This window comes from Odocoileus virginianus, chromosome 3, assembly GCF_023699985.2.
Source record: "Odocoileus virginianus isolate 20LAN1187 ecotype Illinois chromosome 3, Ovbor_1.2, whole genome shotgun sequence".
NCBI lineage: Eukaryota > Metazoa > Chordata > Mammalia > Artiodactyla > Cervidae > Odocoileus > Odocoileus virginianus.
In genome coordinates, this window is record NC_069676.1 from 5419898 (window position 1) to 5447218 (window position 27321).

At 48.8% G+C, this 27321-nt stretch overlaps 2 protein-coding genes across 14 annotated transcripts in view; one reads left to right on the forward strand and one right to left on the reverse strand.

The window, feature by feature from the left end:
* MYO9B (myosin IXB) overlaps positions 1-298 on the reverse strand; it is a 109899-nt gene extending 109601 nt beyond the window's left edge. For all 11 annotated transcript variants that reach the window (XM_070462258.1, XM_070462224.1, XM_070462261.1 and 8 more), the window contains exon 1: positions 191-298. The gene's annotated coding sequence lies outside the window, so the exon portion shown is untranslated. The remainder of the gene's footprint in view (positions 1-190) is intronic.
* Positions 299-530: 232 nt separating this feature from the next.
* HAUS8 (HAUS augmin like complex subunit 8) lies at positions 531-25443 on the forward strand. Of its 3 annotated transcripts, none has more exons than XM_070462281.1 (11): positions 531-620; positions 4565-4626; positions 7698-7753; positions 11710-11791; positions 14588-14680; positions 15631-15704; positions 16358-16423; positions 16531-16689; positions 18444-18585; positions 23566-23707; positions 25035-25443. In XM_070462281.1, the coding sequence occupies exons 1-11, from the start codon at positions 592-594 to the stop codon at positions 25219-25221; spliced, it is 1092 nt and encodes a 363-aa protein (XP_070318382.1). In that variant the 5' UTR covers positions 531-591; the 3' UTR covers positions 25222-25443. The 3 variants fall into 3 exon arrangements, with proteins under 3 accessions (XP_070318382.1, XP_020736133.2, XP_070318387.1); XM_020880474.2 differs by having other exon boundaries at positions 532-620; positions 15631-15722; XM_070462286.1 differs by lacking the exon at positions 531-620 and adding an exon at positions 1165-1183 and having other exon boundaries at positions 15631-15722.
* Positions 25444-27321: the final 1878 nt, after the last annotated feature.

A 27321-nucleotide genomic window follows, 5' to 3' on the forward strand; every position in this document is an offset into this window, starting at 1 on the left:
CCTTTAACGTCCTGTTCCCATTCCGCCTCCTGCAAACTCTCCAAGACCCTCAAGCTCGTTCCCGCCCCCTCGACCCCTGCCTTCGCGAGACCCCTCCCCACTAACCCTTAGTCCCGTCTTTCTCGGGAAGGCAGCCCGCCGGTGCGAGCTTCGAGATAGAACATTGAACCCGCGGCCGCCAGGCACTCACCTGGGCCTCGGCCGCCGCGCGCCGCCGGTCCCGGGCCAGGTCCCCGCCCGGCCGCCAGCCCGCTGCTAGTCTGGCCGCTCCGCCCCGCCGCGCCCGCCGCTCCCCCGCGCGCTCCGGCTTCCGGGTTCCGGAGGGGCGGGCCCGGGGGGGGCGTGACGCAAAAGCGCCAGGGGGCGGAGGGCCACGAATCTCCGCCCCTCGCTTCCGACTTCTTGCCCGTGCCCCCGCCCCCTGCCGCTGGTGGGCGAAACCAAGTGTGAGGGGAGGCCAGAGAGACGCGCGCGCAGGACGCCGCCGCTCTACTCACGGTCACCCCTCTTGCCGAGTCGCGATATGGCCTGGTCCGGGAGAGGGCGGGGGGTTCGACTTGAGAGGCCGACCTTTGAGTTGAAGGCGGGAAAATGGCGGATACCTCGGGGCGGGGCGCTGCGTAAGTTGTGCGGACCTGAGTTTGTGGGTGTCAGCTGGAGGGCTTTAGTCGAGGTCTGGGGACTGAGGGGCCGCAGAGCTGGGGAGGTAAATGTCCTCGGGGTGAGTTCGAATCTGAGCCCCTCCAAGAACCACCGAGCTGCGCGGGTTCTGGGAGGTGGGACGCGGCCTTGTGCATGCTGGGGAGCGTGGGCGCAGGACCCGAGAACTAGTTCGAGTCCCTGGTCAGAAGTTTCCATCCGGGGCGTTCTCTGGCGAGTGACTTAACCTCTCTGTGCCTCGCTTTCCTCCCTGGAGAAACCTCGCTGATGACGCCGCCGCCTAGTGTGAGGTTTAAAGCGTTTATAGCCGTGCCTCGCTACTAAATGTGATCGTAGTTCTTCCAATTATCTTTTTTGTAGTGGACAGCTGTTGAACCGCTGAAATATCTCCTTTCATCTACTTTTTTTTTTTTAATCCTGTGTTCCTCATTTGCAAATGAGACGATGGAAGCTTCGGGAGGAAAGACCATTTGCCCAGGCTCACACAGCAAGAGACAGAAGTGAAATACTTCCCTCTTGCCAGGTGTGATTCCGGGTGTCAAGTTAAAAAATAGTCACAACCTGGAAGTTGAGAGTTATGTTTTATTCAGCGGAAATGTTTAGGACTTAAGCCTGGGAGGCAGCATCTTAGGTAACCGTGAGAAAACTGCTCTGAAGGAACAGGGAGGAGTCAAGTAATATGAAAATTTGTGTTGAGGCAGTCTGAGCTCCAGTTGGGAAAGAATTTCCAGACAGAGAGCATTTCAGAAGGGAGTGAGTTTATTAAAGAGCAGAGATAATGAGGGCGCTGCAAATGCAGCAAGTGGGTTGACAGGTTTCATGGATTAATAGCCAAGTTTTATAGCCTCAAGACCAAGAAAATTCCTGCTGGAAGGTTGGCGTTAGGTGATTGGTTAGGGCACCTTAGGGTGAGTACAGCTGTGGGCTGTACCTGATTTTTTGTGCCTAATTCGGGATCTAGAAGCCTGCTGGTGATGATCATGGCGGGTGGGCTTTTAGCAGTGGTTCCAAAGGGGCTCAGTCAATTTCACAGGTGACCTTGGTTCTGGGCTTCGTGTCTGTGGTCTTGGTGCAAGGCCTCTGGTGACCTGGGGGCAGGACTCAACAGTTGGTAACAAAGGGCAGGTAGCCTGAACGTCAAGAGATTATTGTGAATTAAAGAAAACCAGGTGTCTCAAATTAAGGAATCTAGTGCTTTTATATGTAGGGAAAGATGCAAGATTCTAGGCTCACTGAAATCATTCCTTTCATATTCATCTCAACTATCTAGGGCCAGTATCCTGCACTGAGTTCTTCAGGGCTCCCCATATGGAGTTGCTGTGGCCTAATGGCTGCTGGGTTGCCTTTGTATCTGTCTCCTTCCTGAGTGCCCTGGAATCATTGATGACTGGGACGTCCTTGTTTATTGATATGACAGGAAATACACCATGTCTCACAAGGTTTTGTTTACTCCACCAAGGTTTATTGTGCCTGTGCGCATGAAAATTTAGCGGGCCGCCTGAAATAAATCACTTGTGTTTATTCCATAGCCCCTTGTCCTAACTGTGAGGTTGACATTAGCCTCTCTGAAGTTTGGGGGAAGCACTTGAGGCTGGCACAGGTGTAGTGCCACCCTTTCCCCAACCCTCCAGGTCCCTGCAGGTTTGGCCTAAGTCCCTTTGCTTTGTCTCCAGAGCCCTGGCACAGGGAATCCATGTGTGTCTTTCTGTCTGTCTAAGTCTTCAGTCATGTCCGACTCTTTGAGACTCTGTGGACTGTAGCCTGCCAGGCTCCTCTGTCCATGGGATTCCCCAGGCAAGAATACTGGAGCGGGTTGCCATGCCCTCCTCCAGGGGATCTTCCCGACCCAGGGATCAAGCCCTTGTCTCTTCTATCTCCTGCATTGACAGGCAGGTTCTTTACCACTAGCACCACCTGAGTAGCCCAGAGGGAATCTTTACTCTGTCTCCTTCCAGCTCTGAGACTCCCTAGGAGTGGCCTATATAAATCCCAGGTCCTTGTCTGGAAAACAGAGAGAAAGCAGGCCAACACTTAGGTGTCTGCGGGGCTGGGAACACTCCATGAAGGAGCAGAGCACCTGGCGCCCAGCCAGCGTTTGTTAAGTTGCGTCTCCCCACTGTGGCTTGGAGGTGCCCCGGCCCTGGCCTGGGTCTCACCTTGGATCAGGGCCCATAACCCGGAAGCTGGCCACCCTGAGCTGAACAAGGGGCCCAGCACCGCTGTCACCAGTGGAGCCTGTCTTGTGACGTCAGGAGGATTGACAGCGGCCAGACCCCTGCCTGGCATCCCGCTGTAGTGTTCTCTGCCATACGTCAACTCAAGTCAGGCATAATTACATACACATATGTGTGTCCTTCTCTCTTGAGCACTCTGCTTTCCGTCTCTATGGATTAGCCTGTTCTGGATAGTTCCTATCAATGGAATCATGCAACACGCGATGTTAAGTGCCTGGCTTCTTTGACTCAGGACAACATTTTTGAGATTTATTTGCTTCAACACGTATCAGTACTTCATTCCTTTTTAGGGTTGAAGAATATTCAGGGTTCATTTTTTTTTTTTTTTAATTTTGTCTTGGGGTATAGCCGATTAACAGTGTTGTGATAGTTTCAGGTGAACAGCGAAGGGACTAGCCATACACAAACATGTATTCATTCTCCCCTTGACTCCCATCAGGGTTTATAATTTTTTGACAGGAGTTTTGCAGCAGACTTGCCTCCCACGCTGCCAATCACTCCTTCACCACATCAGGGGTCCCCCAACCTTGGTAGTGTTGACATCTGGAGCAGGGTCATCTCTGTGATAGGTGCAGTCCTATGCATTGCAGGGTGTTGAGCATTGGTCTCCCCCACTAGGCTGATAGCAGTCCCTTCTGTTGTGACCATCACGGGCGTTCAGACACTGCCAAATGTCTCCTAGGGGTCAGACTTGCCCTTCAGCAAGCACTCCTGAGTTATTCATCTGACAAATATTTATCAAGTACCTCCTGCCCGCCTCACTCTTGGGACGCAGTGTTTTTATCATCCCTCACTGCCTCCTTAAATTCAGTCTTCTCCAGCTAAGCCATAGGGCTCTTATTGTTTAGTTGCTAAGCTGTGCCCAACTCTTTTGCGACTTCAGGCCTCCCGTCTGTGAGATTGTCCCAGGCAAGAATACTGAAGCGGGTTGTCATTTCCTCCTCCAGAGGGTCTTCCTGACTCAGGGATCAATCCCACGTTTCCTCCATTGGCAGGTAGATTCTTTACTCCTGAGACACTGGGTCTTATCGATTCCAGTTTCCACATCATTCTCTGTGCCCTCTCCTCAAGGGTTCTTGATGATTCCTGTCTGGGAATGTCCTTCGTCATGTATGTGAGTTAATGGTACTTGTCACTCACCCCCAACCCCCACCCCTTTACTGGTCTTGGGTGTTCCCTCTTCACACTTGCCTGATAGGAAATTGCTGGTTATCCCTCTCAGAGGAGAAACCTAGACTACTATTTACCTTGTATCCTCAGTGGTATACAGTTGGCACACAAACGTCTGATGAATCAATGAAGTTGAGATCATTCAGGCTCGGCAAAAATGCTCGACCTTGGGCCTTCCCTGGTGGTCCAGCAGCTAAAACTCCACACTTGAGTCACAGGGGGCTTGGGTTCAATCCCTGGTGGGGAGACTGAGGTCCCGCATGCCACATGGCTCAGCCAGCAAAGGAAAGCTTGCTCTTCTCAGGTGTTTTCCCCAGGTGACAAGGCTGGGACTCAGAATCCCTCATCCTGTGGAGGTGGCCCCACCTTGCAGAGGTGGGGAAGAGGGGTGGGTGCTGGGACAAGGCTGTCCCAAGGAAGCCCAGCCTCCTGGGTGGCTTCCCAGAGCTTTTTATCCACCTGCATTAACAAGACCTCCCTCCCCCGTTTCTCTCTTTTAGGAAGCCCCCTGCTGTGGGCCCCAGTACTACCAGGGGTGCTAGGAGCAAAGGAAGAACACAAGGTGAGTAACATTGGAGAATCTATCTTTTGAAATAGAATCCACTGAAATTAAGTGAGTTTTGGACTTCTGTGGAACTGCCAATGCAGTGGGCACTGATCAGGGAACTAAGATCCTACATGTTGCAGGCTTGGCCAAAAAAAAAGTGATCCCCCACCCCCCCTCTGCCCCCCGCCCCCACAGTAAGTGCTTCTGGGGAAAAAGGAAGAAACAGGTCAGAGCAGGAGAGCTGGGACTTCCCTTCTTTCTAGTCACACCTTTGGGGACCCTGAGTTTGGTCACCCAGCCCTGCAGCCAAGGGTGCAGCAGGCCCTGGTGGGGGTTGCTTAGGGCAGTGGGCCTTTCTGGCCATTCGGGTCGGCTTGTGCCAAGGACACACCCACTGGTGAGAGTGGGTGAGGAGAGTCTGGGCTGAATATGTTATAAAACATCACAGTTTGTTTCTGAATAAGTGTATCAGTCTCTCGGGGGTACCCACGTGCCTGAAGTCCTCCTGTGTGTCTGGGGTCACCATCAACAGCCCTTCTTGACTCTTGGCAGTACCCAGTTTGGGTGGTAGACCCAAGGTTCTCCCACGTTGCAGCTCAAGCCTCTGTTAGGCTGAAGTATTTTTATGCCCTGCATCAGTGTGGCTCTCAGAGAATTTGGAGCAGAATTCTAGTTCCCCAGCGACTGGAGGTTTATGTTACCTGGTCTGTAACATCTGTCCTATTTACACATGGTCTAGTTCTTGGACACAAATTATATCCTTCCTTGTAACATTGCTTCTTTGGGAAACCCATCACTGTTGAGAATAAGCAGGTGCATTCTAGTTTTCCAGCAACTTGAAACTGTTTTTCAATTGTGCAGGGAACCCAGAATCTCCTTCCTAGATGAGTCAAATCCTTTGTTGATAGTATTAGACCTGGCACATTATGGTCTCCTCCACCTGGAACTGGGGGTGTCCTTTGCCCCAGTCCCTTGCCGAACACCTGGCGGCCGAGCCCACATGTGGCTTGATTCTCCGCCCTGGACCCTGCCTGTTCTGACCTTGGTGCATCCTGCCTGACTGTCTGAGTGAGCCCACTCTCCCTGCAGGCACGGCTGGGGTGACCGCAGCCCTACCTCCAGCCTGCTAGCTTGAGGAACAGGGGACACGGGACCCACAGACAGCCTGTTGTAGGTGCTGCAGGGCGGTGAGCCTGGAGGACACAGTGCGTCAGAGAGGAGGGTGCGGCCCGCGTGCTGCCCACTGCTGCTGCCTCAGAACGAGCACTGAGAGCGGCCCACTGGGCTTCGGAGCTCGGACATCTCGGGGCTGGCCGGAAGGAATTTCTTTGGTGGCCTCGTGATTGTGAGGGCCAGACTGGGGAGTGGGGGGATTCCAGGGAAGCGGGGAGGAGAGGAGGAGGAGCCGGCATAGTAAAGGGGAGCAGAGAAGTGGGAGGGGACCGGGGTTGGAGTGGAGAGAGAATGAACAGTGTGACCCTTGGAGAGAGGAAGTGGGGCGATATAGGGCAGTGCTTGGGGAGTAGGTTTGCCAGGGCAGTTTCCTAACTGGGTAAGGGCTGGGCCCCAGCACCCAGAGCTGAGGGTTCGCTTTACCCCCAAGCACAGAAGTTCCATCACATGGGGGAGCCCAGGATATGGCCCTGAGGTTGGGAGGCAGCTGGATGCCCACATGGGCAGACCTCCTGGGACTGCTTTTGTCTTCCTGGTGAAGTAGGGAAGGTGTCACTGGCTGACCAGAGGGACGGCCCGGGGTAGGAGGTGTAGGGTCAGAGCAGAGGACTGGGGGTGAGCACTGGGCGTGCAGTGAGAGCCCCTAGAGGATGGAGGGGACATGTGGGTTTCCTCCATCCACCTTCAGTGTCCCAGGGTCAGGTGAGAAAGGGGACGTGGGGCTGGACTTTCACCAGCGAATATGGCTGTGTTCCAGGAGGGTATTGGTACTGAGTGAGTCTCAGGGGAGCAGTCCTGAGCTGGGAGTGGGTTTGGGGGATGTAAAAGGCAGTACCATGGTTGGGTCATAGGCGGGCTTGGGTGGGAGAAGGGCAGTTGGGGGTCACAGCACACAGAGCAAGTTGGGGCGGGAGGAGAAAGGAAACAGGTGGCCATCTTTGCCTTTTTCCTTTTTCTGGCCATGCGGCAGGGTTTGTGGGATCTCAGTTTCCCCAAGCAGGTATTGAACCCAGAGTCCTAACTACTGCACCACCAGGGAATTCCTAGGTAGCCACCTTGGAAGCCCTTTCTTCCTTTCCCTGCCCTGCCATGAGTCCACTTTCTGTTCTTACCGTTGGCACATACTCCTGCTCTTCCTTTTTTAAAAAAATAATTTTATTTACCTATTTATCTTTGGCTGTGCTGGATCTTCGATGCTGCACGGGCTCTTCTCTAGTTCCGGTGCGCGGGGGCCACGCTCTAGTCACGGTGCTCAGGCTTGTCGCTGCAGTGGCTTCTCTTGTTGCCAGACGCAGGCTGTAGGGTGCTGGGGGCCTCAGTAGCTGTGGTTCCCGGGCTTCAGAGCACAGGCTCGGCACACCAGCTTAGTTCTCCAAGCCATGTGGGGTCAGGGATTGAACCCGGTTTCCTGCGTTAGCAGGTGGGTTCTTTACCACTGAGCCGCCAGGGAAGACCCCTTGCTCTTCCTTGATAGTTTCTCCGGTCTCTGTGGCTCCACCTCTAGCCCAAGCACTTGTGTACAGAGTGTGTGTGTCTGTGTGTGTGTTCCATCAATCCGTTGTGTCCAGCTCTCTGTGACCCTTGGGACTAGCCTGCCAGGCTCCTCTGTCCATGGGATTTCCCAGGCAAGAATACTGGAGTGGGTGGCCATTCCCTTCTCCAGGCAGTCTTCCTGACCCAGGGATCAAATCCACGTCTCCTGCGCCTCCTGCATTGGCAGGCAGGTTCTTCACGGCTGAATCACCTGGGAAGCCCTCATATACAGGAGGTATCTTGTACGTGTTCTTGCATACAGTAGATGTCTCATACATGCTCAAGGCTGAGCGGGGTGGGGTGCGGGCATCCTGCGTACCTGGTGGGTCGGTAACACCTCATGCTGTGGTTTTATTATAAGCCAGCTGTGTGTCTTACAGGTGGACGGATAGTGGAGTCGCGGTACTTGCAGTATGAGAAGAAAGCCCCCAGAAAGGTAACGGGTAACGTACATTTGAAACAGTTCTGAGCTTGGAATTCTGAGACAGGTTTCACCAGCCAGACACAGCTTGGTCCTAAAGGAAACATTTCGGGGGTTTGGCCCAGTTTGCCTCTGGGACTGTCACGCCCATCGTGCCAAGGCATGGATCTCTGTTGTGGGTGGCTGATCACTTAGAGAATTCCCTTTGCAGAGCCATGAGCTCTAGTGAATCATAAAGTTATTCCTGTCTCTCAACATAGTAATTCCTTTCTGGATTCTGTCCTGAAGCAGTTCTTTCTAGTGCCTGGCACACGGTTCCCTGGCCTTGGCTGGTGTCATAAAAAATACCTGTAGGGTGTGAGAGAAAGACTGTGGGGAAAAATGACGTGCCTGAATCGTCCAGTGTTACAGGACGGGCTCAGTGACTTACCTTCTAGCCACACCACGAGGTTGATGAGACCATTGAAAATGACAGCAGAAAACATTGAACAATCTGAGAACCTGCTTTGTGTGATGTTTAATGAAAACAGTCCTTAGGTTACCCAGTGACGTTTTATTTCAGCGTGTACTGACCGCCAGTGTGTGTAAGGTTTGTGTTACCCCATTTTTCAAGTCTTTGTTTATGATTTGGAAAAAATAATACGATTTGATAAAGTTTAGTTAAATATTTATTTCTATTGCCTTTCTTTTATTCTGGTAGGGTGAATGGCAGGTTATTTCTTAAGTAACATGATTTAAGACCTGGCTTGAAGGAAAAGGATACCTTTGTGCCAACTGATACGCTGCTTGGAGTGATTTTTTTTTTTTAATGGACTTAATTTTTTTAGAGCAATTTGAGTTTCAAAGCAAAACTGAGTGGAAAGTACAGAGATTTCCCATACATCACCCCCACTCCACCCCCTCACATGCCTATACTCCCTGTTGTCAACATGTCACACTAGAGTGTGACGTGTTTACAGCTGATGAACCTTAAATGATGCATCTGGACCCAGAGTCCATGGTTTATATTACTGAAGTGATTTTCAACAAAGGCTAACAGTCCACACTTCATAATTTTAAAATTCCCTGGCCAGCTTGGTTACAGCACCCCCATGTGTCTGCATGCTTATATAGTATTTTAGATTTCTAAGAGCTTCTCCGTTTTCTTTTTTTTCATCTTTTAAATTAAGGTGTAGTTTCCATAAAGGAAGCATCACTCTTTTCAGCGTACAGTTCTGTGAGTTTCGACCAGTGCATCTAGTCACAGACCCACCACAGTCAAGATGGAGAAGTCTGTCACCCCCAAGACCCTTTGTGCTCTGATGGAACCAGCCCTTCCCTATCCCAGGCAACCACGTTTTGTTTTCTGTCCCTGTAGCTCAGCTTTTCCAGAAGATCTTTTAAAGGCACCACCCAGGGTGCAGCCTCTTGCAGACTGGCCACTCTCACGTAAAGGCCGCCCTGCCTGCTGTGTACAGTTAGTGCTGTTCCTTTGCCAGCTGGCATTCCACTGCACGGACAGGCCGCAGTGTGCTCAGCCATTCCCTGGCAAAGGACGTCGGGTTTGTTTCCCGTTTTTGGCAGTTCTCAGTAAAGCCACCTTAAACATTGCTGTTGAGGATTCTGCATGGATGTGTTGGCATCTCTCCCGAGAGGGGAATTCTAAGGGAATTGTGTGTGTGACTTTGTAAGAGACTGCCCGACTTACCAGAGAGGCTGCAGCCACAGAGGAGAGTCGTTGCTTTAAGGCGACACCGTCCTAGTGGGTGTGACGGGGCATCTCACGGTGGGTTTAAATCGCATCTCTGTAACAGCTGACGATACTGGGCATCTTTTCATGCACTTATTGACCGTTCCTATATCTTTGGTGATGTGTCCTTTCACATCTTTTGCCCATTAAAAAAAATTAGTTTTTTTTTTTCCTTATCCTTGAGTTGGTGAGAGTTCTTTCTATGTCCTCAATATCAACCCTTTGTGGTGATTTGCAAATTTTTTTTTTCCAGTGTGTGACTTGGCTTTCTGTTTTCTTAAGTGTCTTGTGAACAGCAGAAGTTCTCATTTCCGATGAACTTTATCAACATCTGCTTTTACGGAATGTGCTTTTGGTGTCTTATCTAAGAAACCTTTGCCTCAGCCCAGATCACAAACATTTTCTCCCATGTTTTCTCCACTGAGTTTTATAGTTTTAGGTTTTACGTTTAGGTCTGGGATCCATTTTGAATTAATTTTTGTATATGCAGTGATGATGAAATTTAAGTTCATTTTTAAGTGTACAGATGTCCTCATATTCCAGCACCATTTGTTGAAATTACTCTCCTTTCCCCACTGTATTGTCTCATCATCTCTGTTGCAAAGTAATTGACTATACATGTGTGCATCTTTTCTAGCCTCTGTTCTTTTCCACTGTCCTGTGTGCCTATCCTTTGGCCGTTTATACACCTCCCAGATTACGTAGTTTCGTAGTAAGCCTTAAAGTTGGGTCCTGTGAATTCTCCCACTCTGTTCTTTTCCAAAACTGGTTTTTCTAGTTCCTTTGGCTTTCTGTACAAATTTCAGACTTATATTGCCATTTCCTATCAAAGGTTCTGGAATTTTAATTATACTGAATCTGTGTACCAGTTTAGGGAGAATAACATCCTAAAAACACCCAAGTCTTTGAATCTATGAACATGGTATTCCTCTCCATTTATTTGTTTTTGTTAGATTTCCTTCATCAGTATTTTGTAATTCTCAGCATACAGATCTTCTCCATGTTTGGTTAGGTTTATACCTAAGTATTTGGTGGTTTTTAATGCTATTATACAAGATACTGTCTTTTCTTTGTTTTTTTCTGTGATGATTTTATTAATTTTTTAATTAAGAAATAATTCACGTATAACACTGTATTGGTTTTTAGGTGTCCAGCATGCGGAGGAGGGGGGGACTTCCTAGGTGGCTTAGTGGTAAAAGAATCCACCTGCAATGCAGGAAGCCCACTCTTGATCCGTGGGTTCAAAGGTCCCCTGGCGGAGAAGATGGCAACCCATTCAGTATTCATGCCTGGATAATACCATGGACAAAGGAGCCTGGTGGGCTACAGTCCATGGGGTCGCAAAGTTGTTCATTGCCAGAAGTATCTTTTTATATTGGCCCTGTATCCTGCAAACTTACTAAACTTACTTTCTAATTTTAGCAGTGGTTCTAAACCTCTTTTGGAATTTTCTATGTGAAGTATCCTGTCTGCAAGAAGGGAGTTTTCTTTTTTCTTTTGTAACTCGCTTGCCTTTTATTTCTTATTCTCAGACCTCTGTTGGGAGGCTGAATAGGAGTGGTGTCTGTACATCAAAATATTTTCACTCTTTACAAGGTTTTCTTTTTGCTTTTATATTACTATGATGGCTTGCCAGCTCCAAGTGTTCCTTGCTTTTTTATAATTTTTGAAGAGTAAGACCTGTACAGAAACTTTATTTTTTCTGACTACCGAATTAATATGTTCTCTCTGTAAAACTGGGCAATACTAAAAAGTATACAGAAAATCAGTCATCTGTAATCTGCCATGTCAGATATCACCGCCAGCAAATTTTTGATTGTTTCCTATGTTCAATGGATATGATGGTATCCTTTTTGAAAAAAGTAACATCCTGTATGTGTGGGCATTCATGCTAAGTTGCTTCACTCGTGTCCCACTCTTTGTGGCCCCATGGATTGTAGCCTGCCTGGCTCCTCTGCCCATGGGATCCTCCAGGCAACAATATTGGAGTGGGTTGCCATGCCCTCCTCCAGGGGATCTTCCCAACCCAGGGATTGAACCACATCTCTTATGTTTCCTGCATCGGCAGGTGGGTTCTTCACCACTAGCACTGCCTGGGAAGCCCTCATCCTGTATATATGCAATTAAATGTCAGAACTCCTTGAGTCCATCCCCTTGCCTCCGAGTAAGAGCAGATGCAGGCTTTGCAGACGGCAGGATGGAAGGTGTCTTGTTCCCTGAAGGTCACATATTCCCCTAATAGGCTTCTGCAGCAGATGCATTAAAGGCCGGTGGGACGATGCCTGAAGGTGGAACAAAATCCAGCCAGCTCCAGAAGAGCAAAGGTGGGTAGAGATACAGGGAGGGCGTGAAAGAGCTCCGAGGCTCAGATGGTGATGAGCATGGTGGTGAATTTTGTTTCCAAGTATGCTGGATTAAAACTCCCTTGCCTTCATGGGGAGCATGAAGGAAAGGAACTAGGCAGAGTTTCAGTACAAAGACTGATTTGGGCTGTGTGAGGAGCTGCAGGGGGTGGCAGAGGAACGAGGGGGCCGGTCCCTTCCTTGCCGGGCGGCCCCAGAGAAGAGCCACATTGCCATCATGGTGCTCCCCTGTGGCCCCAGTTCCTTGCTCTCATGACCGTTTCCCCACCAGAGCTCTGAGAGCAGGACTTTCAGGGAGGGTATGAGGCCACACCCTCCTCCTGCCTCTCACTGTCTTGGGTTGGATCGTCTCCTAAAAGCTGTCACCAGAGCGATACGAAACACTTTCACATTTTCTGATTGTAGACTTGTCATGTGTTGGTTATTTAAAAAATGGGTAATGGGGACTTCCTTAGCGGTCCAGTGGTTAAGACTGCGCTTCCACGGGAGTCGGGGGATGGGGCATGAGTTTGATCACTGGTCGGGGAACTAAGATCCCACATGCCATGTGACCAAGGAAAAGGGGGAATGTAGCCCAGGAGGGCAGAAGCTCACCCATGACCTACTTCAGAGGATCATTATTTGTGTATTTGCTATTCAGTCCTAGTCAGTATGCTCATTCTAGAAGTTGGGGAAGCCTCCTCCCCAAAGTAGCACATCATCCAACTCCTCCTGTGCCTGCCTCACCAGTGGTAGTGGGCAGGTATTCTCTTGTAGAAGAGCAATTCACAAAAAGCAAAGCTTTCTTGGCCCACAAACCCTCATTCAAAATGGCAATAACTTTGAGTCCCATAGGAGAAAACTAAATATGTTCTTTTACGACTTAGATTTCCTGCTTTATTGTTTAGATCAAGGGTCAGCAAAACTTTTCTGAGCCAGTGGTAAATATTTTAGACTGCAGGCCAGACAGCCTCTGTCACCAAACAGTTAACTGCCTTTCTCAGCATGAAAACAGCCACAGACCATGTGTACACAAATGGGCATGTCTGTGTCCTAATAAAACTTTATTAACAAACACAGAAGTGGGCCAGATTTGTCCTGCAGACTGCAGCTTGCTGATCCTGTTTTAGCTGTTTGTCAGAAATTATCCTGTTCCTTGACCCGGGCACTATTGAGAAGCGGGCACATGGAGCTGGAGCCAGCCTTCTAGGCTTTTCCCGTGCAGTTGGTTTGAGGGCCATGTGTGAGGCTGGGAAAGCTGGCATGGTCAGAGGGGCCAAAAACTGGGCCTGCCACATTTATAACTCAGGGTTCTCAGCTGGGGTTATCGAAGGGGGAGGTATGGGATGCTGGTGGGTAGAGACCAGGGATTAACACCCTCAGGGCACAGGATGGCCCCACAAAGAAGAATGATCTACACCGCCCCCCGCCATGTCAGTAGTGCCAAGACAGAATTATAATTTAAACATAGCCATGATAATTTAGAGGGACTGCTTGAGTTCCACTGTATGGCTTGATAGGAAATTACTTTTCTTAATGGAAATGCTATACAGGCAGATGACAGAACATTCAACCAGTGGAAACAGAAAAAGTCACCATCTCCTACCTCTGGTTCCCATTCCTCACCTAGGAAGCAACCAACTGCTCTTGATAGAGTTTTGTTTATCTAATGAACATTTGAACACAAAAGGTACCACCATCTATACTTTTTGTCTCTTTACTTTTGTTTCCTCAACTGCATAGTTGTTCATTGAAGAGTTTTCTGTTTACTTGCTAACATGGCTGTATTTTATATACTATTTGCTCATTCTGCAGCCTTCTGGAAGCCTTGTTTAATTGAAACCTGCAGTTCACCAAGTGCCCATTTTAGACAGTACAAGGTGTAATTTCACATTTTTAAACAGAGGCTAAAAAATGAAGCTACAAGAGAAAGAGAAAAAGAGCAGAGTGCAGAACGTATATATTGCATGCTGTTGGACTCTTGGCTTTCCCTGGTGACTCAGATGGCAGAATCTGCCTGCAGTGCAGGCGACCAAGGTTCCTTCCCTGGGTTGGAAAGATCCCCTGGGAGAAGGGAATGGCTACCCACTCCAGTGTTCTCTGAGCACAGCATCTTGTTTGTTTGTTTATTTATTTTGTTTTTCTTTATTTATTTTTCACTGCACCACACAGCTTTCAGGATCTTGGTTCTACAACCAGGGTCAAGCCCAGGGCCCTAGCAGTGAGAGCGTGGATTCCTCACCACTGGACTGCCAGGGAATTCCCTATGTTTATATTTCTATTGAAGGATAATTGATTTACAGTGCTGTATTAGTTTCAACTGTAAAGCCCAGTGATTTAGTTATACGTATACTAAATGTCTATTCTATGCTAAGTGTCTATTCTATATTATGTCTGTTCTTTTTCCGATTCTTTTCCCTTATAGGTCATTACAAACTATTGAGTGTAGTTCTCTGTGCTATAGAGTAGGTCTTAGGTCTATTTATGTTTTATACCTTCGTATGTACACAGCATCTTTTATTTAAACTAAGCAGAAAGGCTTATTTGTGTCTTTTGGTCATAAAGAATGCCTCTCTTTTCTAGTTCTACTTTAAAATATATTCAAGTTGGTGGGTGGGAATTTCCAAAGGTTTTTTTCAGCCTTCTCTACTGCTTCTTTGCAAGAAACAGTTTTTGGAAGCAGGTGGTATTGTAGAGAAAAGTCTCCTGCTTCCAGGCTTAGGTGTAGAGCATCTTGCTACCTGTGCTGACTCCTGGAATTCTCCTTGGGTCCCGTAGATGGCAGTGGAGGTGACAAAGGCAACCTGCAGTCTACCTTGCTGGATGGGCATGACACTGCCTTGTCTGACCTGGATCTCTCAGCCATTCATGGTGAGTCATTCACTGTCCCCGTCCATTCCCCTGCTGGGGGTTGCAGTGCCTCCCTGAGGTCTTCCAAAGTCTGCTCTTCTCACCTTAGAAACACTTTTTTTTTAAAAAGTTTAGTTGATTTACAATGTTGTGTAAGTTTCAGATATATAATGCAGTGATTCATATATGTGTGTGTGTGTGTATATATATATATATAAAGATTATATTTATGTAGATTCTTTTTCCTTATATGTTATTATAAAATACAGGCCTCCCTGTTATACTGAGTATACAAAATACTGAGTATAGTTCCCTTGCGTACAGTAGGTCCTTATTGGGTATCTATTTTAAATGTTAATTCCAACTTCCTAATTTATCCCCCCCACCTTTCCTCTTTGGTAACCATAAGTTTGTTTTCTCTGTCAGTGGGTCTGTTTCCATTTTGTATATAAATTCTTTTTTTTTTTTTAGATTCCACATTAAGTGATATCATATGATATTTGTCTTTCTCTGTCTGACTTCTTTAGTATGATAATCCCTAGGTCCATCCATGTTGCTGCAAATAGAATTATTTCATTCTTTTTACAGACGCATAATATTCCATTGTAGATATATACTAGTGTTAGTCGCTTAGTCACGTCTGACTCTTTGCGACCCAATGGACTGTAGCCTGCCAAGCTCCTCTGTCCACAGGATTTTCCAGGCAAGAAATCTGGAGTGGGTTGGCATTTCCTTCTCCAGGGGATCTTTCCAACCCAGGAATCGCACCTAGGTGGCCTGCATTGCAGGCATAGTCGTTACCATCTGAGCTGTTAGGAAAGCCCCAGATACATACTACATCTCCTTTATCCATTCATCTGTCTATGGACATTTCGTTGCTTACATGTCTTGGCTCTTGTAAATAGTGCTGCAGTGAGCATTGGGTGGCCTATGTCTTTTCACTTAATGGATAACACTTTCCTTCATCTTAGATAAAAGTGTGGTCCGAAAGACTCCGCAATTAAAAAAAAAGTCAAAGAAAGCTGAGCTGTCATCATCTTCCACCGTGAGTGAAAAGAGCCCAGTGAGTATCTGGAATGAGAGGGAAGCTGCTGCTGCAGGTTGACTAAGTCTGTCCCAACTCCTGCCTTAGGCCAGGTGCCCCTTGATGCCTTGCTCTAAGAACGAACAAGCCAGCTATGTCTTTTAGGATAAAACCCACAACATTCTTAGAGGATTTACAGTTTCATCTTCCCAAGTATACACCTCTGGGAAGAGATAAAGTTCAGGGTCATGTGAAAAATGAGATTGGGGTCTGGTTTTCTGGCGCCACACTCAGGCGGTCTATAGGCTAGGTCCCGACCATGGCAGGGAAGGTGGCTGGGCTGTGGTCTCACCCGCGGGGGAACCCCTAGTCCTGGTTCTGGTGGGTCACCGGGTTGGTGGGTGACCAACCCAGTGGGTGACCGGGTCCAGCTGGCACTAGACCACCCAACTGCCAGAAAGGGACCAAAGAGCACCCTTGTCCTTTCACAGAGGCCCCAAAAGACGAAGTGAGAAAATAGAGCCCGCTTGCTGATACACAGTCAAGAAGCAGCAGATTACTAGTTTGAAGATAGTGCACATGGGTTAGGGTTCTGCCCTTTCTCTCCTAGGGGGAGAGAACTGGATTTATATCAGTTCTTGGGGAACTGGGAGTATCTTTTTCTTCTCCTGAAGGATCTATCACAAGCGATGGAAATGATGGAGTCCCAGACTCTCCTTCTGACCCTGCTGACCGTGAAGGTAAGGATGGAGCCTCTTTTCCTGTGCGTTGCAGATGGAAGGGTGGCCGCTGTCAGCCATGGAGGCAGGGTCGCCTCTGGCCTGAACTTTTGTTTTGCATTTCCCAGATGGAGAATGGCCTGTCTGCATTCGAGGAACAGGCAGAAAAGAACCTAGAAATATTGTGTAAAGAGAAAGAGAAACTCCAGAAAAAGGCTTATGAGTTGAAGCGCAGGCTTCTCCTCTGTCAGAAGAAGAGGGAGCTGGAGGACTTCCTGGATGCACAGGTCAGGGGTGACCACGGCCTCCGAGCCTCATGTCCCAGCAGCATCATCCTTCGGGGGGGTCGGAGAGAGCCTTTATTGTGAGTGTCCCTCCTCATTTGGCTTCAACTCTGTGCTTGGCTTTTGACACCACTGGGTATTTCTGTGTGGCAGTTTATCAGAGGACATGGCGGTAATGTCAGAACAGTGTCAGAACCACCCTGCCAATGGGCCTATCTCTTTAACGCACATGGGCACTGGGAGACTTCTCCAGTGGTCTGCTGGTTAACACTCCACCTTCCAGTGCCCGGGGCATGCATTCCATCCCTGGTTGAGAAACTGAGGTCCCACATGCCATGGGGTGTGGCCAAAAAAAAAAAAAGAGACATGCTCTGGTCGGCCCAGGTGGGCCAGGGTGCTGGTGGGAGATTCAAGCTTGGTGCTGAATGGACGGGAATGTCCATGTCAAGGAAGGTCCCAGTGAACCCTGGGAACCTAGGAAGTGTCGATCAGGAAATGGGGCTCCTCACCCAGGAAGTGTGTGTCTGGGGCCACCATAACAAAGGACAACAGATGGGGTGGCAGCTTAAACAAGTGACACTTATTCTCCCTTCATTCTGGAGGCTGTGCATCTGAGATCAAGGTGTCAGCAGGGTGGGTTCCATCCGAGGGCCGTGAGGGAAGGATATGTTCCAGCCTCTGTCCTTGGCTTGTCAGTGGCCATCTGCTCCCTGGGTCTCATTGTCACCTGGCCTTCTCCCCATGAGCGTCAGTCTCCACATTGCCCCCTTTAATGAGGACACCTGTCATACTGATCAGGGCCCAGCTTAACGACCCCGCCTTAACTGGGCTACCTCTGTAAAGTCTCCAGGTCAGGTCACGTTCTGAGGTGCTGGGGGTTGGTGTATCAACCAAGGAGTTTGTGAGAACAAGTCCAGCCCGTGACACCCAGCACATGCTTGTGAGTGTTCTCTGTGGCCTGGCCCCAAGCTGAAAACGGGGTCCCTGTCCTCCTGGACCTCACAGTAGAAGAAAAAGAAAAGATAATCATGCAAAGGAATCCTTACAACCCCCAGACAGCGTGTATGAGGAAAGAAGGCTTGGCAGGCATGGCCTTGGTGGGTGGAGGCCTGTCAGCTCCATGCTCTGAAACAGGAGGGCCGAGCCTTCCTGGGTCCACCATGATCCCAGTCGAGGGCTCAGCCCTGGAACATGCTGGAAGGCCAGCACATGTACCTGGTGAGGAGGCCTGGGCCACCTTGCTACCGGCCAGCTGGGATTGGGGAGAGCCCACCCCCCCGGAAGCTGCCCAGGGAGACCTGGCAGGGCCAGTGCTGCGTCTTTTTATTAAGGTTTGTCTAATCAGATGTTCTAAATGGTGCGGCCAGTACTTAAATGGTGGTATCCGCATCACTGACTCGATGGACAGGAAACTGAGCAAGCTTGGGGAGATAGTTGAGGGCAAAGGAGCCTGGAGTGCTGCGGTCCAGGGGCTTTCAAAGAGACGGACACGACTTAGCGACTAAACAACAATCAGTTTCTTTATTTTTATTTTTTGCCTGCACCGTGCAGCCCGTGGGATCTGAGATTCCCCAACCAGGGATCGAACCCACATCCCCCACAGTGGAAGCACTCCCAAGTGTGGAGTCTTCACCTCTGGACCCCCAGGGAAGTCCCAGAACAGTGCTGAATCTTTACCTCACACGTGCCGTCCTGTGAACTTGCCGGGAAGGGAGCGCAGGGCTTCAACTCATAGGCTCTTCCCTCCCTGCCTGCAGATTGAGATGCTGAGCCCCTTGGAGGCTGTGGTCTGCCGCTTTCGGGAACAGTACAAGACATTTGCAACGGCCCTGGACACTACACGGCATGAGCTGCCCGTGAAATCAGTCCACCTGGATGGAGACAGGCAGCTCTTCTTAGGTGAGAGCTGGGCGGCTGCTGGGCAAGGGGCAGGACAAGTCACTGCTGCATGTTGGCATCTCTGGATCCTGGGTCCCTTTATCCCTCTGTGTCATGTCCCAGGCCTCCTCACAAGGAGACGGTGTGTCCCCCGTCAAATGGCAGAGGATGCGGGGGGCCGGCGAGGCTGATGTTTGCTCAGGGTCGGGTTCTGAGTCAGAACTGCGTTGGGATTTGACCCCAGGTTTGTAGGATGACCCTTCAGTGATCTCCTGCCCTGAAAAGCGTGCTGGGGAGCCTGCCATTTCTCAGGCTGGGGCAGATCTTGTGAGGTGCTTTGGCAGCTGGGAAACCACAGGCCCACCATCCCCTACCTTGTCCTGTCTTCTAAGCGGAGCGGAGATGGTATCTTTCCCGTAGGGTGTTACCATCTAATACTTCACTTGAAGAAGTTGGCAGGTGTGAAGAGCACCATTCAAGACCCTACGGTTCTCTTTAGAACAAGTCTCTTTCTCAAGCAAGTTTTCAGCTGTCCTAGAGTTGGCCTCCTTCCTTCCTTCCTTTCTCTCCCACTTTCTATCTCCCTTCCTTCCGTCCTCATTTAAGTATAATTGAATTAGTGTTGTGTTAATTTATGCTGTGCAGCAAAGTGATTCAGCCACGCATGTGTGCTCAGTCGTGTCTGACTCTTTGTGACCCCATGGACTGTAGCCCACCAGGCTCCTCTGTCTATGGGATTCTCCAGGCAAGAACACTGGAGTGGGTTGCCATTTCTTCCTCCAGGGGCTCTTCCCCATCCAGTAATCGAACCCAGGTCTCCTGCTTTGGCAGAGAGGTTCTTTACTGCTGAGCCACCAGGGAAGCCCAATTCAACTCTACATATATATGTGTGTGTGTGTATATATATAAAAAAAAATCATTTTTTATATTCTCTTCCATTATGGTTATGGAGAAGGAAATGGCAGCCCACTCCAGTATTCTTGCCTGGAGAATCCCAGGGACAGAGGGGCCTGGTGGGCTGCTGTCTATGGGGTCGCACAGAGTCAGACACGACTGACACGGCTTAGCAACCATTATGGTTACTCACAGGATACTGCATATACTTCCCCAGTAGGGCCGTATTGTTTTGTCATTCTGTATATACTTTGTTTGCATCTACTAATCCCAAACTTCTTACCTAGTGATCATTGCAAAGAAATAGAGGAAAACAATAGATTGGGAAAGACTAGAGATCTCTTCAAGAAAATTAGAGATACCAAGGGAACATTTCATGTAAAGATGGGCACAATAAAGGACAGAAATGGTGTGGACCTAACAGAAGTTATTAAGAAGAGGTGGAAAAATTACACAGAAGAACTGTACAGAAAAGGTCTTCATGACAGATAACCATGATAGTGTGATCACTTACCTAGAGCCAGACATCCTGGAATGCGAAGTCAGGTGGGCCTTAGGAAGCATCATTACTAACAAAGCTAGTGATGGAATTCTAGTTGAGCTATTTCAAGTCCTTAAAGATGATGTAAAAGTGCTGCATCATCAAAAGTGTAAAAGTGCTGCACTCCAATGCCAGCAAATTTGGAAAACTCAGCAGTGACCACAGGACTGGAAAAGGTCAGTTTTCATTCCAATCCCAAAGAAGAGCAATGCCAAAGAATGCTCAAACTACTGCACAATTGCACCCATCTCACACACTAGTAAAGTAATGCCCAAAATTCTCCAAGCCAGGCTGCAACAGTATGTAAACCATGAATTTCCAGTTGTTCAAGCTGGATTTAGAAAAGATAGATGAGCCAGAGATCAAATTGCCAACATCCGATTGATCATCAAAACAGCAAGAGAGTTCCAGAAAAACATCTACTTCTGCTTTAATGACTATGCCAGAGCCTTTGACTGTGTGGATCACAACAAATTGGAAAATTCTTCAAGAGATAGGAATACCAGACCACCTGACCTGCCTCCTGAGAAATCTATATGCAGGTCAAGAAGCAACAGTTAGAACCAGACATGGACATGGTTCCAAGTTGGAAAAAGAGTATGTCAGGGCTTTGTTACGTCAAGGTGTTGTCACCCTGCTTATTTAACTTCTCTGCAGAGTACATTATGTGAAATGCCGGGCTGGATGAAGCGAAAACTGTAATCAAGATTGCTGGGAGAAATATCAATTACCTCAGATACGCAGACACCACCACCCTTATGGAAGAAAGTGAAGAAGAACTAAAGAGCCTCTTGATGAAAGTGAAAGAGAAGAGTGGAAAAAGTTGGCTTAAAACTCAACATTCCTACCATTATGGCATCCAGTCCCATCGTTTCATGGCAAATAGATGGGCTTAAAACTCAACATTCCTACCATTATGGCATCCAGTCCCATCGTTTCATGGCAAATAGATGGGGAAACAGTGGAAACAGTGACAGACTTTATTTTGGGGGGGCTCCAAAATACTACAGATGGTAACTGCGGCCATGAAATTAAAAGACCTTGGCTCCTTGGAAGAAAAGCTATGACCAACCTACACGGGATATTAAAAAGCCAGAGACATTACTTTGCTGACAAAGGTCCATATAGTTAAAGCTATGGTTTTTTCAGTTGTCATGTATGGATGTGAGACTTGGACCATAAAGAAAGCTGAGTGCTGAAGAATTGATGCTTTTGAACTGTGGTGTTGCAGAAGACTATTGAGAGTCCCTTGGACTGCAAGGAGATCAAATCAGTCAATCCTAAAGGAGATCAGTCCTGAATATTCATTGGAAGGACTGATGCTGAAGCTGAAACTCCAATACTTTGGCCCCCTGATGAGAAGAACCGACTCACTGTAAAAGACCCTGACACTGGGAAAGACTGGAGACAGGAGGAGGAGGGGACAACAGAGGATGAGATGGTTGGATGGCATCAGCAACTCGATGGATGTGAGTCTGAGCAAGCTCCAGGAGTTGGTGCTGGACAGGGAAGCCTGGCATGCTGCAGTCCATGGGGTCGCAAAGAGTTGGACCCGACTGAGCAACTGAACTAAACTGAACTGAATCTCAGACTTCACTCCATCTCTCTCCCAACCCACTGCTGCTTGGTAACCACCAGTCTATTCTCTGTGTCTGTGAGTCTGTTTCTCTTTTGTAGATAAGTTCATTTGTACCCATTTTTTTTTTAACATTCCACCATAATGGGTGACATATGACGTTTGTCTTTGCCTGGCTCACTGCCCTGAGTGCAATGACCTCTGGGCCCATCCATGCTGCTGCAGTGGCGTAGTTCATGCTTTTTCATGACTGAGTAGTATCCCACTGTGTGTATGTGCCACGTCATCTTTATTCATTCATCTGTTGGTGGACATTTACTTCACTTCTGTGTCTTGGCTGTTGTGAATAGTGCTGCTATGAAGATAGGAGTGCATGTATCTTTTTGAATTAAAGTTTTGTCTAGATAAATGCCCGGGAGTGAAATTGCTGGTTCACATGGCATAGTTTGGTAATTTCTAAGCTGAGCTCTCATGAGCCACTTGAATATGCTTTGTTTGAAGCTGATGTAAAATCAAGCCTTTTCCAATGTGAAATGGTATATGTATGGCACAGGACCTTGAAAAATGAGCCTTTTTGAACCATCATCTGTGTCCAGGTTTCTAATTTTATTTGTAACTCTAGGTCTCCATGTCTGATAAATTCCTTAGATAGTTGGGAGGAGTTGGGATTGGGGACTGTTAGAGTTTCTTAGGGCTTTTGTAACAAAACAGCACAAACGGAGTGGCTGAAAACAACAAATAAGTGTTCCCTCCCAGTTGAGGGGGCCACATTGGGGTTGGATGCTTCTGGAATCTCTGGTGGAGAATGCCTCTCTCCTGGCTTCAGTGTTCTGGCAGGTGTTCGCTGGTGGAGCATTTCTCCAAACTCTGCCCCTCTCTCTCTTTTTTTCCCCCAGCTGTTCCTTTTATTTGTTTTGTGATTTATTTTCTTTTTGGCTGCACTGGGTCTTTGTGGTTTTCTCTAGTTGTCGGAAGCAGGGGGCTCCTCTCGTTTCTGTGTGCGGGCTCCTTGTTTCTGACCACGGGCTGTAGGTGCACGGTCTTCAGGACTTGTGGCGTACGGCTTAGTTGCCCCGAGGCAACTGAAGATCAGGGATTGAACCCATGTCCCTTGCCTTGGCAGGCGGTTTCCTAACCTCCGGACCGCCAGGGAAATCCCTATTAAGTTTATTTTGGCTTTGTTTTTTGTTTTTTATTACAGTGTTGCAGCACTGCCTCTGTCTTCACAGGGCCTTGTTTCTGAGACTCCTTGTCTAAACTCCCCCTTTCTTACAAGAACCAGTTGCTGGATTAGGCCCCTCTCTAATGACCCCGTTCTAATTCAGTTACATCTCTGGAGACCTCATTTCCAGCTAGGTCATGTTCACAGGTACCTGAGATTAAGACCTGAACATGGCTTTTGGGGAGGACACAGTTCAGTCTGTCGGCAAAGATGTGTGTTGATAAGAAGAACCCTTACAAGGGTCCCCAAGTGTTATAACGTACAGTTGTGACGTGTAGTGTTGGGACTTGTACCAGACTCAGAAATGCTGGTTTTGCTGGAGCAGGTGGGGGACCCAGTGCTCTTGCAGGTGGCTTTCTACATAGGGGTGATGTGGGGAGCGGGTGCAGAAGTGGTGGGACCGGGGAATGGAAACCACGGGTTTGTTCTTAAGTTACTTCTCACCCAGATCTTCTCTGTCTTATGCATTCGTTTCTGTAGAGAGGACACCAGTATGCCATTTCAGGTATGTTTCCGTAACTTCCTGGATGGCAGACACACCTGACCCATCGTCTCAGACCCCTGTGATCTCAGGCAAAGGGGCACAGAGGCAGTGCCCGTGCACGAATGTCATCCTTCACTGCCCTTTCTTCCTTCAGTCCTTTCACGACTCTGGCATCACACGAGAGCATTCCAGCAAAAGGAGAAAAATCTAGTTGGCCACCCAGCTCGTGTGTCCATTGCTTGGGGCGCCTTGAAACTGTGGTTGACGACCCCTTTTCCCTCCAGACGAGTTGCAGCGGGAATTGACGACCACACGCCATCTGCTGGGAGAACTTGGCATTGGCAGCTCAGAAGACAATGTGAAGGCATTTGACATGATGAAGGAACTCAGGGAGGTGATCCAGAAGAAGGACCTGGAGCTCCGAAGGTATTGCAGAAAATAGTTTAAGAGAAAGATAGCACCCCTCCCTGCCACCTCCCCTTCGGGCAGAGAGGGGCTGTTGGCAGCTGCTCTGTGGAGGGTTTGCTGTGCTCTGGAGGGTGGGCAGCTCTGATATTTCCAGGGGCCAAGGGTACAAAGGTCCAGCGAGGCAGGGAGAGAGCAAGATTCTTGCAACCCAAGAAAACCCTGGTCTGTGTTCTTTTTCTAAGAAATTTTTTGTTTTTGTTGTTCGATATGGACGGTTTTAAAGTCTTTATTGAGTTTGTTACAACATTGCTTCTGTTTGATGTTTTTTGGTTTTTTGGCATGGGAGGCATGTGGAATCTTAGCACCCCAACCAGGGGTTGAATCCACACCCCTTGCACTGGAAGGTGAAGTCTTAACCATAGACCACCAGGGAAGTCCCCTGTGTGTGTTCTTGAGCAGCCAAAATAAAAAGGGACTATCACTTCTCCAGGGTAACATAGCACATCAGGGACCCTTAGATTGGTCTTTATGTGTTTTTCAGAACAGGGGCTTTGAGAGATCTTGGAACCTCTTATTAATGTCTAAATACATGTAGAAAAGCCACAGGTGGTAACAGTGGCTTTCACAAACAGGCACCCTTGTGTAACCAGGGCCCAGGTCCATACAGCCCTTGGCCAATCCCACAAAGTTGCCTGCCTCCCCGCCCACGGGACTTTTCCAATCATTGGGCTTTCCTCCACCTCTTCCAAAAAAGAATCTAGTTTTCTTCTCCTTTACGATGCCAAATGTACTTCCCAAGGTGCCTGAAAAGTTTGAAAGGTCCTCATGATAAATACTGCCTGCTATGGCATCACCTCACTCTGTGTGCCTGGGGTGAAATCAGACATGCCAACAGATTCTAGGTTACCAGGGTCACAGGGGTGAATGGGAAACATGCTCATTTGGGAATGGGAATGGGAATGAGGATCACAGGAGTGAATGGAAAACACACGAATGGGAAAGCACGTTTTATGCCGGCTTCCCCACTGCTGTGTACGTCGTGGGATCCCTGGGACGGTGCCCCATTCACGGCTCTGCCTCCTGACCTTAGGACGGTTCCTGGCATGGTGTTGGTACTCCTTAAATATTTGTCGAGTAAACGACTCTTTTCCTTCACACCTGGCCAGTCCTGTTCTAGAGGCTTTGCTGTTTGAGTTCTGCTCAGACAAATCTTACTCACCCACGCTTTCCCACGAGCCCAAGGAGGGTCACCCTGAACCTGTCTCCCCCATGTGGCAGCCTCATAGGCGCTCGGGCAAGCTGGTAGGGGTGGTGAAAAGATTCCATCGTCTTCTTGTTGATGCAGGAGCTTCAACCAGGTTCTGGAACTTTCCGCCGAGGCAAGTAAAGAGGCAGCCTTAATCAACCAGGAGGTCTGGGAAGAGGCCCAGAGCCCCAAGGCCCTCAGCCGGTGGTATTTTAATCCCAAGGAGGCCACTGGCGGGGAAGCTCAGGAAGAGGTCAGGAGCCCCTTGGACCACGACGAGCTGTGAATCCACATGCAGAGTGTGTCCCCAGCCCAAGCACGGACATTACTGCACCCCATGGGGAAGGAAGCATGTCCCGTGTGCCTTGTTCCGAGGGTGGGGAACCTGCAGCGACCCGCCCAGGTTCTTGAAACTTGAGCACTTTATGTACTTAGCCTAGCCATGTAGTTATTTTTGTGTGATAATCTCATTTGATAATTTAACAAATAAAACTGTTTTGCAATGGAACCTTGGCTTTTCTGTAAGGGGCAGAAGAAGGCGCGTGTTGTCCCAGCTTTTTCTGAAAAGCTGGTCCTGAGCCTCAGAACCTCCCAGACATTATGACCTGTTGACCCTTGAACAGTGTAGGTTTGAACTGCAGGTCACTTATACATGGATCTTTTTCAGTAGTAAATTCTACATGATGGCTTAGTTGCTGAGTCTTTTCTGACTCTTCTGTGACCCCATGGACTGTAGCCCACCAGGCTCCTCTGTCCATGGGATTTCCCAGGCAAGAATACTGGAGTGGGTTGCCATTTCCTCCTCCAGGGGACCTTCTGAACCCAAGGACTGAACGCACGTCTCCTGCATTGCAGACGGATTCTTTACCACTGAGCTGCCAGGGAAGCTCAAATACTGTGTAGCGTGATGCAGTCCTTGGTTGGGAGGATCCACGTTTCAGAACTTGTGGGTACAGAGGCATAAATTCTGTGAAGATTTTTGATTGTGGAGCCTCTAACCCAGTGCCGTTCAAGAGTCAGCTGTATTTCACTTTCAAGATGGCTTCATGTCCTTCCGTCTCCGGGTGGTTCTGCTGAATGACCGACAGCGGGTTAGGAGTTGGCCCTCAAGTGGGGATTCTCCCTGCAGTCCAGAGCCCTGGTGGCCATGCTGGGGGCACCCCTACAGGGTCTTGTAGCTGCCGTCTGCACCCCACTCAGGACTGTGGCACAGGGACTGCGCCGAGCCCAGCCCTGGCTCCCGTGCTCACCACGTGGGCCCGGGCAGTCTTCCTGGTTCCCGCGTGCCGCACCTCCTGTCTACACAGCTTCTGTGCTGGGACACCAGGGAGGGGGAGCGGTGCCCAGTGAGATGTAGGAGCTATCCCCATGGCACTTATTTTTTGTTTACATTATTCTTAAGTTTTTATCATTGAAAAAATATTTTTATCATTTTTAAAATTTGCTGTTTAACTTCTGGCTGTGTGGCACTCTCGTTGTGGGATGCAGGTTCCGTAGTTGCAGTACGTGGCCTTAGGTGCCCCTTGGCATGTGGGATCTTAGTTCCCTGACCAGAGATCTAACCCGGGCCCCTGCTTTGGGAGCTCCAACTCTTAGCCACTGGACCACCAGGGAAGTCCCCCCATGATGCTTTTAGTTTAAAGAAATGTGGCCTTTTTAACCCAAAGCCTGTGTAAATAGCCTCTCTTTTGTCCCCCTTTCACCTTAACCCTGCCAACACTTCCCCTCCTCACAGGGGCCTCTGGGGCCTCCATCAGTAGGGTGTGGATTTACAGCTGTAGGTCACGGTACAGGTGTCCCCACTCAGACGAAGGAGCCATTCCCACAAAACCCACAACCTTTTCCCAGCAAGCTGGTTTAAACCTCCCAATTTGCATCCACACTCCCAACCCTTCCATTCTTATATCTCCAAATCCATTTGAAGCCCTCTGGAGTTTCCCGTGGAGCTCCTATATCAGAGTCCCAGAAACGTCTCCACATCCTGTCCCATTTTCTTCCACCATTTGTGTGGGCTTAGAAATTATAGTTCAGGTTTTGCTACTCCGTGGCACACAGGGGACCTCGTTTCCTGACCAAGGATCAAGCTTGCATCCCTTGCATTGAAAGGCGGGTTCTTAACCACTGGACCGCAGTGAAGGCTCTTCAATGGTACACTTGACGGTAGTAAGCACGTTCATATATACAACCCTCCTGCAGCCTTCCCCACCTCCACCAATGACAGTCCAAGCTTCTGGCTCTTAGGCCAAGCCCTCCTGTGGCCCTATATTCAGGATATAAGTGTCTGATATCCTGCTGCACGCTTTCTTTTCCCTCTGCTCTTCTTCCTTTCTCTAGCAGCTTTAGGACTATTCATCTTCCCTGTAGTTCCCTTCATCTTTTAGCCTCT

Bases quoted from the DNA above. Each gene is read 5' to 3' on its own strand.
- HAUS8 (XM_020880474.2), top strand. From the start codon at position 592: ATGGCGGATACCTCGGGGCGGGGCGCTGC. The intron at 621-4,564 runs GTAAGTTGTGCG...TCTCTCTTTTAG, and splicing joins ACCTCGGGGCGGGGCGCTGC to GAAGCCCCCTGCTGTGGGCC. The intron at 16,690-18,443 runs GTCAGGGGTGAC...CCCTGCCTGCAG, and splicing joins AGGACTTCCTGGATGCACAG to ATTGAGATGCTGAGCCCCTT.